At 42.3% G+C, this 14,745-nt stretch overlaps 1 protein-coding gene across 1 annotated transcript in view; it reads right to left on the reverse strand.

Moving 5' to 3' along the window:
* CALCR (calcitonin receptor) overlaps positions 1-14,745 on the reverse strand; it is a 78,328-nt gene that overhangs the window by 12,863 nt on the left and 50,720 nt on the right. The window contains exons 7-10 of the mRNA XM_059818986.1: positions 11,620-11,773; positions 7,142-7,202; positions 6,973-7,039; positions 4,210-4,428 (exon numbers count right to left, since the gene is read on the reverse strand). Of these exons, the coding sequence (XP_059674969.1) occupies positions 4,210-4,428; positions 6,973-7,039; positions 7,142-7,202; positions 11,620-11,773 (501 nt within the window). The remainder of the gene's footprint in view (positions 1-4,209; positions 4,429-6,972; positions 7,040-7,141; positions 7,203-11,619; positions 11,774-14,745) is intronic.

Raw genomic sequence — 14,745 nt, forward strand, 5'->3', positions numbered from 1 at the left:
GGGTGGGGGAAGAGGCAGGGGCAGCTCCAGGGCCAGTGGAGGTGCAGGCGGTCCCTCCAGGGTGTGAGGCATGAACCACATCCCTCCTGCCCTCTCTCGCTGCAGAGACCTGAGTGCTGTTGCAGGCAGGAAACAGGGCTGCTGCTGCTTCACTCCTTCGCAGGAGGCACCCTCTCTGCCCAGGTGTACCATTTCATCTTCCCTAGGCAGCACAATGGGACTTTTTAGGCTTTTAAGTGACAGATGTATTTTCATGCCAGAGGTGTGCAAGGAGCCAGAGTGTCCTGTACCGTAATGTTTTACACCCCGAGAAGATTGCATCTTTCATGTGCTTTCAGCATCAACTGACAGGCTTTTGAAAGTCAGGTCATCTAGGAAAATCTGCAACTCACTGGAGTGCAAATGTTTGCTTTGTGGTGCTTACTTTAGGAGCTCTGTTTAATAAGCTAACTATGTGTTCAGCAATGCACCTACAGCATCCCATTCTGTGCATAAATTATTCCACTTAGGGTTGAAATGTCTTTCTTTTGCCTGATGCAATCTTTATTTCAGCACAGTCTGGAGACTGAAGAGCTGATATTGGTGATGGTGAGGGGAGATACTAATCTCTACTTCTACAGGATGCAAGGGAGGCTGGCTGTCTGGGCTGGAAAAGTACATGCATTCATATTTGCAGGACAAAAGCCAGTCTTCAATTTTTTTATCATTTATACATCTGCTCTACAGATCTGTTAAGAAGTATCTGGTCTATGTGATGAAACAGACACAAGCCTCTACAGGGGAGGTAGACACACAGTGTTTGTGAATTGCTTATATAGTCATATTTGAAAAAACACTTCCATTTAAAATGATGAGCACTGATGATAGTACTGCAAAAAGAGCAGGACAATTCAAAACCATACTGGCTTCTGTAATTCAAAAGTGATGTCAGCAGGGGAAACCTATCACGTAACACCTCAATGTGTTGTTTTTCAACTGGGAAAACTGTTGTCTGAAAGAAATGTCATTACACAGTTTCTTGTGGGAACAAAGACTTTCTCATTCATCATCTTTAATCCTCTGGTTTTTACAATAGACTGCAGTGCTTGTTTGCACCATTTCTGTGTATGTGGATGATGTAACTAATATATCAAACCATCGTGCTCACTTAAAGCAGTGATGTGCAGTTGAAAAACCGTCTCTCTTTCCGTTCTAGAAAAGGCATAAAAAATTAATCATTTAACCAGTGCAGAAATGGAAAATGTATTATATTTTCCACCAAAAAAAATCATAATTACACCCATGATGCCTGCTTGCATATGACTGATGTGCCACAGGATGCAAAAACTAATAGACTGCTGCTAGTTTATGAAGAGGCAGGCTGTGCTGTGGTTTATGAGAGCACAATAGCTAGTGCGCAATAGCTAGTGGGGAAATATAGCCGTTACACAAGCTAATACAATATCTGCTAATTACATAATCAGTCCTAGAAGAAAATGAGCACCAGAGGAGTGATTATATAGCTGGCTATCTTAAATATGCATACAAGAAATGTTTGGGAAAGGATTAAGAAAATATACTTTAGAATACAGTTAAAAATCCACTCTAAATAGAAAAGGGAGCGTCAGAGTCGGCTGCAGTTAGCAGGACAACTGCACAGCCCTCCTGAAAGGCCAAATTTTACATGCTGGTGGGAAGCACACTGAGATTACATTGCAGAGGTGTCAAGAGCTCTTCTGTGAGGTCTGCATTACTGCCCTGGCTCCGGCATAGCCCTGTGTGGGCTGTCACCCCTCGGCATGCCTGGTCACCTCTCTGGGCACAGTGGCAGTGGGACATGGGCAGCCCCCACCACGTGCCCACACTGAAACAGAACAAAATGTATTGGCAGGGGGTGATCAGGGTCAATGAGCAACGGAGAGACACCCATTCCCAATGACTGGGACAAAGGCAGAAGGAACCCACTGGAGATGAAACTTTGCCTCCGTGGATCACAGGCTGGATCGATGGGCTGAGGCCAATTGTATGAGGTTCAACAAGGCCAAGTGCCGGGTCCTGCACTTTGGCCACAACAACCCCATGCAATGCTACAGGCTTGGGGACGAGCGGCTGGAAAGCTGCCCCGCAGAAAAGGACCTGGGGGTGTTGATTGACAGCTGGCTGAAGATGAGCCAGCAGTGTGCCCAGGTGGCCAAGAAGGCCAACGGCATCCTGGCTTGTATCAGAAATGGTGTGGCCAGCAGGAGCAGGAAGGTGATCATGCCTCTGTACTCGGCTCTGGTGAGGCCGCACCTCGAATACTGTGTTCAGTTTTGGGCCCCTCACTACAAGAAGGACATTGAGGTGCTGGAGCGTGTCCAGAGAAGGGCGACGAAGCTGGTGAGGGGTCTGGAACACAAGTGTTATGAGGAGCGGCTGAGGGAACTGGGATTGTTTAGCCTGGAGAAGAGGAGGCTGAGGGGAGACCTTATCGCTCTCTACAACTACCTGAAAGGGGGTTGCAGAGAGGTGGGTGTTGGCCTCTTCTCCCAAGTGACTAGTGACAGGACTAGAGGAAATGGCCTCAAGTTGCGCCAGGGGAGGTTCAGGCTGGATATTAGGAAAAAGTTCTTTACTGAGAGAGTGGTGAAACATTGGAATAGGCTGCCCAGGGAGGTGGTAGAGTCACCCTCCCTGGAGGTATTCAAGGAGCGTGTGGATGTGGCATTGTGGGATGTGGCTTGATGGGCATGGTGCTGTGTGGTGTTGGGTGGGTTGGTTTTTGGTGTGTTGTGGTTTGGTTTTTTGTGGGTGGTTTGTTGTTTCTTTTTTTTTTTTTTTTTTTTTTTTTTAAGGTTGGACTTGATGAGCTTACAGGTCTTTTCCAACCTTAGTGATTCTGTGATTCTGTGATCCCTCCCTCACCTAATCCCATCCATTGGTACAACAGTTTCACAATACTTTGGTTTTGTTTCTGGTTCCATTTTAACCTCAGTTTGGTGACTTTCTATTGCCTAATGATCATAATTAGGATTGTTCATTAAGATAATTAACATTCTTTTTGTAATTCTCCAACAACCTCACAGGATTTGAAAGATGTTTTAAGAGTAAAATGTTTATTGTAGCACTCTATCTTATCCTAACTTGCTAAAACTGTAAGCAACTTGTCACCAGAAAACGTAGAAAACTTCTTTGGAGATGTTCTTTTAGATCCCTTGAGACCGAAGAAGTGACAATACAGGTAACAATAGAAGAAACAGACTCTTATTACTTTTAAGCAGAACTGTAATACAAGATGGAATACACTGCAAAAATAGACCTATAACTTCAGTTATTCCACACATGTAGTAGCATGCACACCCACAGTTTTGAAGGGATAAGGGCGATAAGCAGAAAATATAACCTAAGATGACAGGATGTATAGATTTTGGTAGCATTATTTATCACTTCATTTAAGGAAAAAGCACCACTGTTTTTTTTTAGGCTGTTTTCTTACTACAACATTAAAATAATTTCTGCATTTAGATTCTGTATGAAAGGAAAGAAGAAGTGTGTCACTGTACTCATCCATGTTAACCACTATTCACAAATGCATTAGTAATCTGCCTTTCCTAGTCAATATAGGACTGGATATATTACAGTCAGTAAACCAAATAACCAAGCATTTAAAGTCATTTAGGTGTGTTTTGTTTTGTTTTTTGAAGAAAACAAACCAGACTTATTGAATGATGCTGTTTTTTTCAAAGCATTTATGAAATCAAACTGTCCGTCTTGTATTTTAATTTAAACTGCCTAATAATGGAATTTTAACTCTTAAATGAAGCTTCATTGTCTCAGTCTTTTCTTCTGTGGTTTGGCAGTCCCCCTGTACAAACAGTTTGCATATACAGCTAATTTTAGTATTAACCTCACAGCACCAGTTTCAGTCAATTTGAGCACTTCAACAGAACTCATGATGGAACATAAAAGCCCTCTGTGATTTCCGTTTTCTCTCCTTTGTTTAGAAATAGTGCCATCTGATAATTTTTGCTACATTTTTCTTTGTTTTCCCCACCTTGTGGTTGTTCTTTATGCAGCGGTGCTACTTGTGCAAAGGCAGATACTCCAATAATGTGAAAGTGGTTGGAAAAGAACTGCAAAACCACGGTCATGCTCAGTTTCAGGGAAAACCAACTGGCAACAGCATCTTTGGCTAAATGAACTTAACAGCAAGTACCTCACCTAAGCTGAGGTTGCTACTATATAACATACCTGGTAATGCATTAATATATGCATGATGTAATCATATATTTCTCCAGCAAGTCGGTTCTCTGGTCTCCAGGGAATAATAACAAACTGAATTCCTAGTAAGGGCACCAGGATTAAAGTGGCTCTGACAGCTTTCATATACATGTTGGACTCAGCACGGTGGGTGTCTCTTAGCTTTGTCACCAAAACTCGGACAATGTTAAGCAAAAAGAAAAAATTGACCTGGAAAAGCAAAGTCGTTATAGGTGAAAGCATTCAAATTAAACAGACATTCAAAACAAAAATACAGAGCACATAAATGGCAGTAAAATGTAACTTTCTATCTTCATCATAGCTCATAATGGGCAGCTCTTTGGGAATCAGGCCTTGGAAAGTACCTTGAATGTCTTCAGAAAAAAGTTGTTAAGCTGCTCTGCACACTTCCTTTAGGAAGCCTGTATGGATGTTTCAGGCAGGTGGGGATCAGTTCTAGGAAGCCTGGCTGTTTTGACACCGATGTGGGCAAATTTAGGATTTCCAGGGAACAATTAATCTCATTTTTCTGTCTAAAGTTTAAACGGGATGGACAAATTGTCCCTTAGGACCAACAATGTCTCTCTTCTGAGTCTGAAGGTCACATAGGTATCTTGCTTCAGTTTGCACTGAAGATGTCTGCAGCCAGATGAGACAAACCCCAGCATGTCCCTGGGCATATGGGACATTTGGGGGCATACAATTTATCTGAAGAATGTGCTCCAGCTTACATGGGCCAATAGTTCAGGCTTGTGTATGAGCAGGGGGGCAAGGCTGCTCTTGAGAAAAACCTAGGCTACCCCTTGCCTCCACCAGACTGCACAGACCCTGTGGGACACTACCCACACATAAAAGTTAACACTTGCTGGCTCAGGGCAGAAACGCCAGACACTTCAGAAAGTTTTGCCCCTGACCCTTACGGTCAGCAATGCCAAGTAGCTCAGCATCTCATCGCCTCAGTCATTTCTGGAAATCTGATTCCAGCTGTGGGTGCTCAGCATATGGGAACCTGCTCCTCGCGGGATGTGCTGAGCACCTGAGGAGGAACAGGGAGGGCAGACCCAGGCTGATAATGAGCCCAGTGGGTACCCTGTGGACATCCTAGGTGTCACAGACCTTCTCTCTCTCCAGTGGACCCAGATCACTCTTTTCCACTCTGTTAACAGTAATATCAGGCACCTATGCTTCGGAACTTCAATAGACTTTTTTTCAGATGATTTTTTAAAATAAGTATGTAAGTTGCATAACTTACATAGATATTTTAATAGCTCAAATTCTGTAGATGTATGAGAAATTACAGCTGAATCTTTCAGAACAAGAAAACATGAATCAGTAAGCTTTGGTAAAACATTTCATCACATTTTAACTACTGAGAGACGTTTCAACTGTTTTACATTTGTGCTCTACTGGAAAAAAAGAATAATAAATGACTTCTGAGGTCCCATTTAGCATTAAATCTAAACCTTATTCTCCATCATACTCTGACTTCACTCACTCTGCTTAACCTTCACTTTAAGAATTTCTGGAAGCAACTGTGAAAAGTGGAAAAAAGACTTTACAAAGGTAAAAATCCTCAGCTCTTCTGACTCAGTCTGTCACTATGGGATTTTTATAGCAAATCATGCAGAACATTCTGTAGACATTGACATCTTCACAAGAAAAATAAGACTGGAAATGGCATAAGCACAAGCCTGGAAATACAATGCCTTATTTTGAAAACAGTTAAAGATGGCTCTTTTTCCATAAAAAACAGTCCGTTCTTTTTTCTTTGTGGTGAAGATGGACAGACCTGGAGCATGGTGATAAAAACAAAGGTTGAATGGTCTCTCCTAGAAGTGAGTTGGCATTACAACAGCAGAAGCAATCAAGATTGAACCAGTAAATCCACAATAGATGTGATTCTATGGGAACAGCAGACTATATGGCAGGGAGGAATGGGCTTCTTCACATTGCTGATGTGCAAGACTGCTTCTCAAGAAAGGGTAGAAAGATTTTCAGGTTTTTCAGCTATTAGACAGAAAGTTGTTTCTTTATTCAAAGGTGTTCCCTTTATTCACTGCCCTACTGTTTGATCTCCAAGGTAATTACTGCAGGTATGTCCATGCAGATATTTGCAAGCGAGAGGCAGCTCAAAAGCTGAAAGTGCATCTTGGGTAACACACTGAGTTGCGCTTGGGGCTTGGGTCAAATAAAACCCTTTCTGCACCTTTCAGGAAGGTCAGGGTTACCATGCCAAACAGCACCACTGGCATACAAGATGCTATATGTACACACATTGCCGAGCAGCAGTTTAAATCTTGTCTCAGACAGCCCAGTCCAGTCCCTTCCCTGGACTAGTTTAGCTCCCTACCTGTGGACCATTCCGATTCAGTGACCAGTGAAACTTGTGCTGAGTGACCAGCCTGCACTCAGCTCACCCCAGCTAAGGCATAGCGAAATGCCTCATCGGTGTCACATAAATGCAGTACATTTGTCACAAATAAGCTATGCTGGGAGAGAGTGACCGCCCTGATTTTCAAAAGCAGTTAGTGATTCTGTTTGCCTCAAAATCTGATTCTTTACTGGGAGGTCCCTTTACAGGACTTGTTTTTGAAAAGTATTGAAAACCTGTCCTTGTAACACTGAGTATAGAAAACCTCTAGCTACTTCTGACTTTTGACCAAAATACTTAAAGTACAGACACTTCTATTCTGTACAGGTTAGCAGCATTTCTGAAATAATTATTAAACTGTTGATAGCAAATAATACTCTTACCAATAAAGCTGCCATTACAGGTCCATGAACAATATAGAGCAAATGTGTGTCAACACTCATCCAGCAGCTGGAGGGGAAATACACCATCAAAATTTATTATTAACTCAAATAAAATGTGTTACACAGTTAAATAATGCTAAGTTCCTTCAAAAACAGACATGCTACTCACTTGTCATTGAAGTATCTGGCTCTTGCAACAGCATGAATAGATGCTGGCACTAAAGGGAACCCTGAAATGATTAAAGTTATAGATCAGTCTTGGTATTTTTTTAGCTTGAATTTCATGTGTCAAACAAACTAATAAGTCTTTTGTCCACAAAACACATGTATGTCAAATCACAGCTTTCAGGAAAAGAACTGCAATCCCATCGCACTCAGGGCCCTAGCATTACCTCAATGGTGAGATGCAAAAGGGAATAACGTTGAAGGCAGGCCAAAAGGAGAAGCAAAGCCCATGGGCCACGCTCTCCTGGGGCATCACAAAGCTGCTGCCAGGCTCCCCTGCACTGCTGTGGCTTGTGCAGGGAGGGGTGTGAGCAGGCAGTGTGGGAAGGATGCAGGGACCATTCGGTTCTCAGCAGAGAAACCAGGGACACTTGTTAAAACCATGTACTTTACTGTTGGGCAAGAGAGAGGCACATTAACTCTCATGCCAGATTATGGAGCACTAAACAACAGAGCGAGGAGTTGCTCTTTTGGAGCCTATGGCAAGAGAAAATGTTTGGAGCAGCCAGGAGGTTGTTTTTTGGGATGGGGATTTGTAATATCTTCTGCAGGTTCCCAGCCTCTGTGCAGCCAAGCCCATCCCATGCAGCTTTATCTCAGCAGGGAGTGGAGCTGTGGATACCATAAATCCACATCTCCTGACTTATCTGTGACATCTCAGGAGAAGCCACTGCTTTCACAGGGAGCTGACAGGAGCAGATTTGCACCATGCCAAAGGCTTGGGAACATGCCATGCCTAACAAGCTGGAAGCCTCAAATTCTTACTTCCAGCCTGACATTAAAAGTGACAATCTAGTCCCCTCCTGTCCATCTTCCTTCAGCTTGCTGGTATGTTGTGTCCCTCTCCAATAGGCTAGAAACCTGGAATTGGGGAGTTTGCACTATAATACTGACCCCAGTTTGTACAACCTTGCACATACAGAGAGCTGGCCAGTGGGGAGATGATCTACTGCCTTGTCTGTCCTGTGCAGAGAGCTTTGTGGACACCTTTGGTGTTACTGCTGCCTGTTCCCTGTAAACCATGGACGTTTCTTATGAGCTTTGGATATTCTATAATTAGAAATAAAAATGTGTAAAAATGTCCTGTTGATACCCAAGGGAAGAACATGGCTCCTTGTTTCTTTGGGTGTTAACGATTTCATAAACACTTTTAGAAGAGATAGAGAATCCTTAGCCAAATTCTGGGGAAGTCTCACCTCAGAGCACAGGCCAGCAAATGCTGGAGTGAGAATAAGGTCAAAAAAGTATGTAAATAGGACACTGATGTCTCTAGGTATCTTTATGCAACAGCTACTTACTCTACTGCCAAAAAAAGTTCTTACTGCAGTTTACCTTGGGAGGACAATGCAGCTGTGGGAGAACAAACTGGATTGCCTTCTCCTCTATATATTGTTAGAAAACAATTACTTGGCCTCTGGCTGCAGAATGCCTTTTTGGGTTGATGATGCACGGTAGAACAACAAAAAGCTCAGAACAGAAAGAAAGGAGCTTCCAACCTCAGGGTGAGCTTATGGGATTGACTGCTTGAGAAAATCCTTTTGATTTGGAAATGGAGAAAGTCTAGGCCAGTTTTGTTGACAGACAGATTGAAGGGCAGTTTTTAAGGGGTCTTTCTGTAATAGCAAATATTCTTCATCTGAAAGCTCTGGCCTGGAGTATCACGAGTGGAGTGCTCCACATGATGCCAAGGGACCTTTTTTCTTCTGCTAAATGCATTAGCCTAGAATATTTGGCTCAACAAACTCACAAGCAAATCTTGAGAATGTGACGGAAAGTTTTCATTAGTCAGTTACAGGGTAAGAAGCTCATGACTGTCTATGGCTTAAATTTCCAGCTGCAGGCTGGATGGGCTCTTCTAGGGCTAGATGTTGGTCTTCTCTTGTAAAGGGCCAAAAGGCAGAGAGTTAATGAGAAGTGGAGCACCAAGGTCTATTGGGTCTTAGTGGCACAGCATGTATCACTCCAGGGGTCCTGCCAACACATGGTGAACAGTGAATAACATAGAAAAGGTCTTACCCCAGCCATCCCAGGAAAAGTTATGACATATCCCTTTAGGTCATGCCAGGTACTTTATGGCACAAACTGGCCATTATGCTTAATTGTATTTCCAGTCAAATTGGGAAGGCACTCTGTTTCAGCACTCTCCAAATAAATGATTCCCTTTTCACTTCTATGTGGATGAAGCTGCCTGAAGCAGCCAGACAGAGTGGACTGTGGCTGGATGCACACATTTGATACTGTTTTCTTGCCCTGCATAAGGGTGATTTCCTGACCCAGTGAAACAATAACAAATGAGAAATGGCATCCCCAGCAGCAGTTCCCGGAGAAGGGGGCACCTGAAGGTATCAGCCTGGAAATACTTCTGTCCGTGTCAGATTCCATTCAATTAGCTCAAACCTTTTGCAGAGTGTTTTATATTTCCTCAGATTTTTATTTTTCTTATAAAGCTATTTTACAAATGTCACTACTGATTTTTCAAAATAAAATAATCTACATCTTGCATAGGGATTAGTTATAACAATGAATAATGAGTAACTTCATCTTGTGTTGTACATTTACCCTGATCTTATGAATTCTAATTCAGAGCACAACCTGCTCTGGTTGCTCTGCACTGCCCTTTGGAGAAATGTATGTATGGAACGACACTATTTTGGGAAGGCTTATGCTCAAGACATGCAAATGGATAAAGCTTTATCTGGAAGAAAATGTTTAAAATGACTCTTCAAATAGGGCTGCCATTTCAAAAGCAGAGTCCTATCAGACTTTGTATATTCAAATATTCTGAACTATGAGAACTTTGTGACAGCTCAGTTGCTTGCTCCAAGAGGGCTCAGCTATTTGGATTGACAAAGTCCAGAAACCTTGACTCAATTTAGGGTACTTCAGGAAGGTTGTCTTCATTTAAGAGCTGATGATGTTCCACATACTTTTAATTCCAAGAGCATGACAGGGTCCTTCTCTTCTCAGAAAAAATGCCATTCTCATAAGAAAAAAGAGTGCATGATGGCATTCTTATTAAAAAAAAAAAAAAAAGTTGAGTTCTTACATGCCTGGAAACTGTTATCTGCCACTCCAATCCATATAAACTAGAAAATCATGCTAATAAGTGGTTGAAGTCAGAGTTTTAAATTTTTTCAGAGCTTTCAGAACTGGGTCATTTTTCTCTGATCTAATTAATTCCTAATTTTTCTCTGTTTAAGCAGTAGGGCTATTTTTTATTTTCCTGCTGTAAATGAAATAATGTTGAACAAGTATAGTATCTCCAAAGAGGATGGAAAACAAAGATAAATTCTATCTGCTTCAGACTGGGATTGCAAGAGATGAATACAAGTGAACATCCCTAAGTGCAGTGGGAAATGGATAAGGGTCCATCATTTGCTGCTGAACTGCACCAGTGGTTTCAAGATACGGGGACTGGCTCGCAAGAAACTGGAATGAGGCCAGAAATTCATGGTTCTCAAACTGGGAAAAAACTCTTGATAATGATTTTCTGTCAACACTGATGTGGACTGAATGTACAATAGTGATTTAAATGTGAAAGAGACTGCACTCCACTGTAATATATTGGTTGTATTTATATGGCCTTTTATTGGAGCAGACAGTCCAAAGGATAAATATTTGCTCTTGCTACTAATTAAAAGGCAAGGGATCCCTTAGTGAAAACAGAAGACATCTGCATATTTGGAGATGAAGGACCAGACCTAGTCATGGTTCCTTGGGCAACATGCATGTGACTACATACAGTTTGCATCCATAGTGTATGGGTTTGTAACCTCGCTTATAGAATATCATTGAGATTTGCTTATTGACACCTGTATGTTTCTCAAAATGCTTTAAAGATCACTGTTGTTGGACAAAATCAGCCCTCACAGCAGAGCCATTATCTACTCCTGTGTAGGTAAAATTAAATCTTCTCCTTTAAAATAACATCTGCCAAAATATATCTGATACTGGATTCACTTCCAGAGAAATTCAGGTTCCTCTTTCTGCATGCTGTGTTTTTTCACTCTGGGAGACATAGATACTGATTTTTCCACTTCTTTATTGCAGAAAAAATATACTTTCATAGGTACTGTCACAGATTAGTATTTTTGCTTATAAAGTGACAAAAATAGACAACTTTTGTTCAGAAGAGAGATGTGTTTGGCTAGAAATCTATTTCTCTCCCAAAGCTTTGCTTAACAAAACTTAAGCATTTCCTTCAGCAAATCCCAAGATGCAGCAAATAATGGATACTGACTCCTGCTGATATTTTAAGTCTCTAGGCCCATCCAAATAAATGCAGTCAAATGTAGGACTCAAGAACTCAATCTTAAGCTATGATCTAGTGGTATAAATACAATAATTCAGGTGTATAAGTGCTAGAAGAATTCAAACATCTGAAAGAATCAACCACCTTGCTACAAATGATAACATACATACCCCAGCCCAAGAGGTAATACCAGTGCAAACGCTGCTCTTCAGCAAACACTGCCACCACAATTAACGTGTGAAGATAAATGCCTTCGCACAGCATCCAGAAGTAGTTGCAGCCCAACATGTACTGATGAAAGAATTGCAGCACTTTGCAGCTTACCTGTTAGACAAATGAGATAATGTCATGCACTTGACCATCATTTTGCATTTAAGCAGGCAAAGACAAATGTTACTGCTAGGCTATAAGAAAGCAAAGTGGAACAAAAATCCCCAGCTTTTGCTGGGTTTCTTCAGCACCTATCAGGAACAGGGATTTTAAATGTTTATAAATGAGATGAATGGAACAGCCCTCACAAAATAGAAAAAATGTATGATAACAGCACTCCAAAAAGTACCACATAACAAAAAATCCCCTTCAAAAGTCGGTAATCTGATGGTTTTTAGAACTGAAACAAGCAACTTGTTCTAGATGTAGAAGAAAGGCTCTGAAGAAGACAGTAACTTAGAGCTCCAGTTTAAGTGATTTCTTCTAATTTTGAAGAACCTTTTCTAAGGTTTGTTCAGCTCTCCCATCTGAGCCAGAGTCACTTACGTTTTAAACTTCACGCAGCTCTGAACTCACTCCTTCGTGAAGGACAGGTGCTGTTGGCAGTGGAGATTTTTTGGTAGGGTACCAGGGATACTGGCTGCGCCTCTTTGTGAGAAGACAGCTTTACTTTATTTTGTCCAAATAACAAAGCAACACATGGAGCTAAACGGAGCCAGCGAAGCTGGGAAGCTCCCACCTGCAGTTCAGATGAGGCTGCAGACATAGACCTTCGCAAGAGATGGTGGCTTCAACATGCTGGGAAGCGGTGGGCAGGTGGTGGAGGGAAGCGTGTCGTGTCCACTACCAGAGAGCCAGCTGGTGCGAGACAATGCTGTTCCTCTTCTGAGAGGATCTCATGTCCATCCACCTCCTTGGAGAGGGCAATGAGGTCCTCCACATGGGCTTCCATGCCACCAGCACCCAGGAGGGCCAGGAGGAGTGGGAGAGCATTGCTGTGCTGAGACCCACTGCTCCTAGGGGAGAGTCACATGCTACTCGGAAATCTGAGGTCACACAGCAATTGCAAAGCGACAGTTGTCATCTGTGGCCACAGGAAAATACTCCTTCCCCTTAACTTCTGCAGATGTTTTCCAAGCTGACTACCTGGGCTATAAAAGATGTCTTTAGGATTTACTTGTCTCTTTAAAGAGACATTTTGGCAGTTCAGCTGGGAGAGGACTGCATGTTCTGTGTTCGTCTGGACTGCCCCCCGGACCAGAAAAGCTTGTTAGCCATCCACTGCACTACCTTCTGTTGCTGCAAAACCATTCCCAAAGCAATTGCCCAAACATGTGCATTTAGTTCTGTTTCAATATTTGCAGTGCAGCTTGGTACTCATGAAAATATAGGATTATTGATAGGTTAGGACATAGGATTCTGACAGGATTAACTTGAAGGACTGATTTTTATTTTTGGTGATTCATTTTTTCTGCTCACCACACAGGGCAGAGCAGACAGTCACATCTTTATTCCACACTGCGTCTGAACAGTTCTTACAATGTATGCCCAAAAAGGGTTGTATAGTGGTTTGAAAAGGTTAAAAAAAAAAAAAAAAGAAAAAGAAAAAGGAAGAAGAAGCATTTGCTCCTTTTTCTGTTGGTAAATGTGTTCATTAAGGTTCTTAAATCATCCTTGGACAGTTTTTCACAGGTCTGAGTCAGTATGTTTCTTGCCTTGTTCCCTCACCTGTGCTCAATGCAGCCTCCCAGCTGGTGGCTGGCCTTATCCATCACCTGTCTCCACAAGGGCTGCCTTGACTGACTGGTGCTTCCCAAAGGCTGCACACACATTCAGGCAGCACCCTCCCTGACATCGGCCAGCTACCCCAGCCTCTAAAGGTCAGCAAACTTTCTGAGCCATCACAGTAGTTTTCCAGACAGGTTTGATAAAATCTGCTGTATCCCAGGTTTGGGCTGGGCCAGCCCCATGCTCCCCTGTGGGGATCTCCTCGGAGGAGCTGCAGATCAGGGGGTCGACCCGAGAGCTCGAAGCATCATTTCGCAGATGGCTCCAGTGGGAATGATTCGGGGTGCCTGCATGTTGCATGCAGGCTGGTCCTGTTTGCGCCAGACCAAAGTCACCTCAGCTTTCCATCTAGCCACTGGGGCTCTGGGAACGGTCTCGCACTGCAGCCTGGCAGCTGGAAGGGAGCAGAGCATGGCTGGTGAGCTCTGCAACAAAATCCACGGTACATTCTCAAAACTGTCATTTTAACTTAATGCTTTCACCATTTCACATCACCGAACTGAAAGGGAGATGATGACTATCCTTGCTTCTCTTTGCCAGCTGTTGCACTGTTCACTGACCCTCTGAGCAGAGACCGACTGAACATACCTTCCATTTGAACTATGTCAGTCTTTACCAGAACTTTTATTTGTAGCTCAAACAAATGCACACATAGAAAGCTCACTGCCTGAGAACTACATACCTAAACTTCATTTATATCATTTCCTCAACATTTCTTTCTTTCCTCTACCCTCCATATGAACTATCAGTTGTGGCTTTAAAAATGAATCATATACCTATCTTTTAGAGTAATGGCCATGCAGACAGCTCATGACTCTTTTGAGGCATTTAATCACTTCCTATGCGGTAAGTTAAAGAAGTAAGAATACCATTGCCAAAGTGTGACGGATGGGTCTCATTAGTACTTAGATCCACATCTCATTAATTTCAGAACCAATATGAAAAAGTTAGCATAAAGAGTTTAAGCACAACAATGTATTGAGATGAATTATGCTAAATTCATATTAATCGAACTACAGCAAAAATCAGTCTTTGCTTTGGATGAGCTGACAAATGCAGCACATTTCATCTGTGGCTAAGTGATGCAGTGGAAATATTTTCCTACAATAAAGAGAGAGTTTTTCTTAGGTCAGAGCAGTTAAAAGAGAAGAACCTGTTACTGACGAGAACTGAACTTCATGCATGGTACAAATAAAACATGACAAATGTAACAAACATCTCGGTGTACTTTAGTTTTAGCTGGGAAAATTGCAGAACTAGTAAGTTTTATGAAGTGTTTATTCTTACAGAAACAAGTA

The sequence above is a fragment of the Gavia stellata genome, chromosome 6 (genome assembly GCF_030936135.1).
Source record: "Gavia stellata isolate bGavSte3 chromosome 6, bGavSte3.hap2, whole genome shotgun sequence".
In the NCBI taxonomy this organism is placed as follows: domain Eukaryota; kingdom Metazoa; phylum Chordata; class Aves; order Gaviiformes; family Gaviidae; genus Gavia; species Gavia stellata.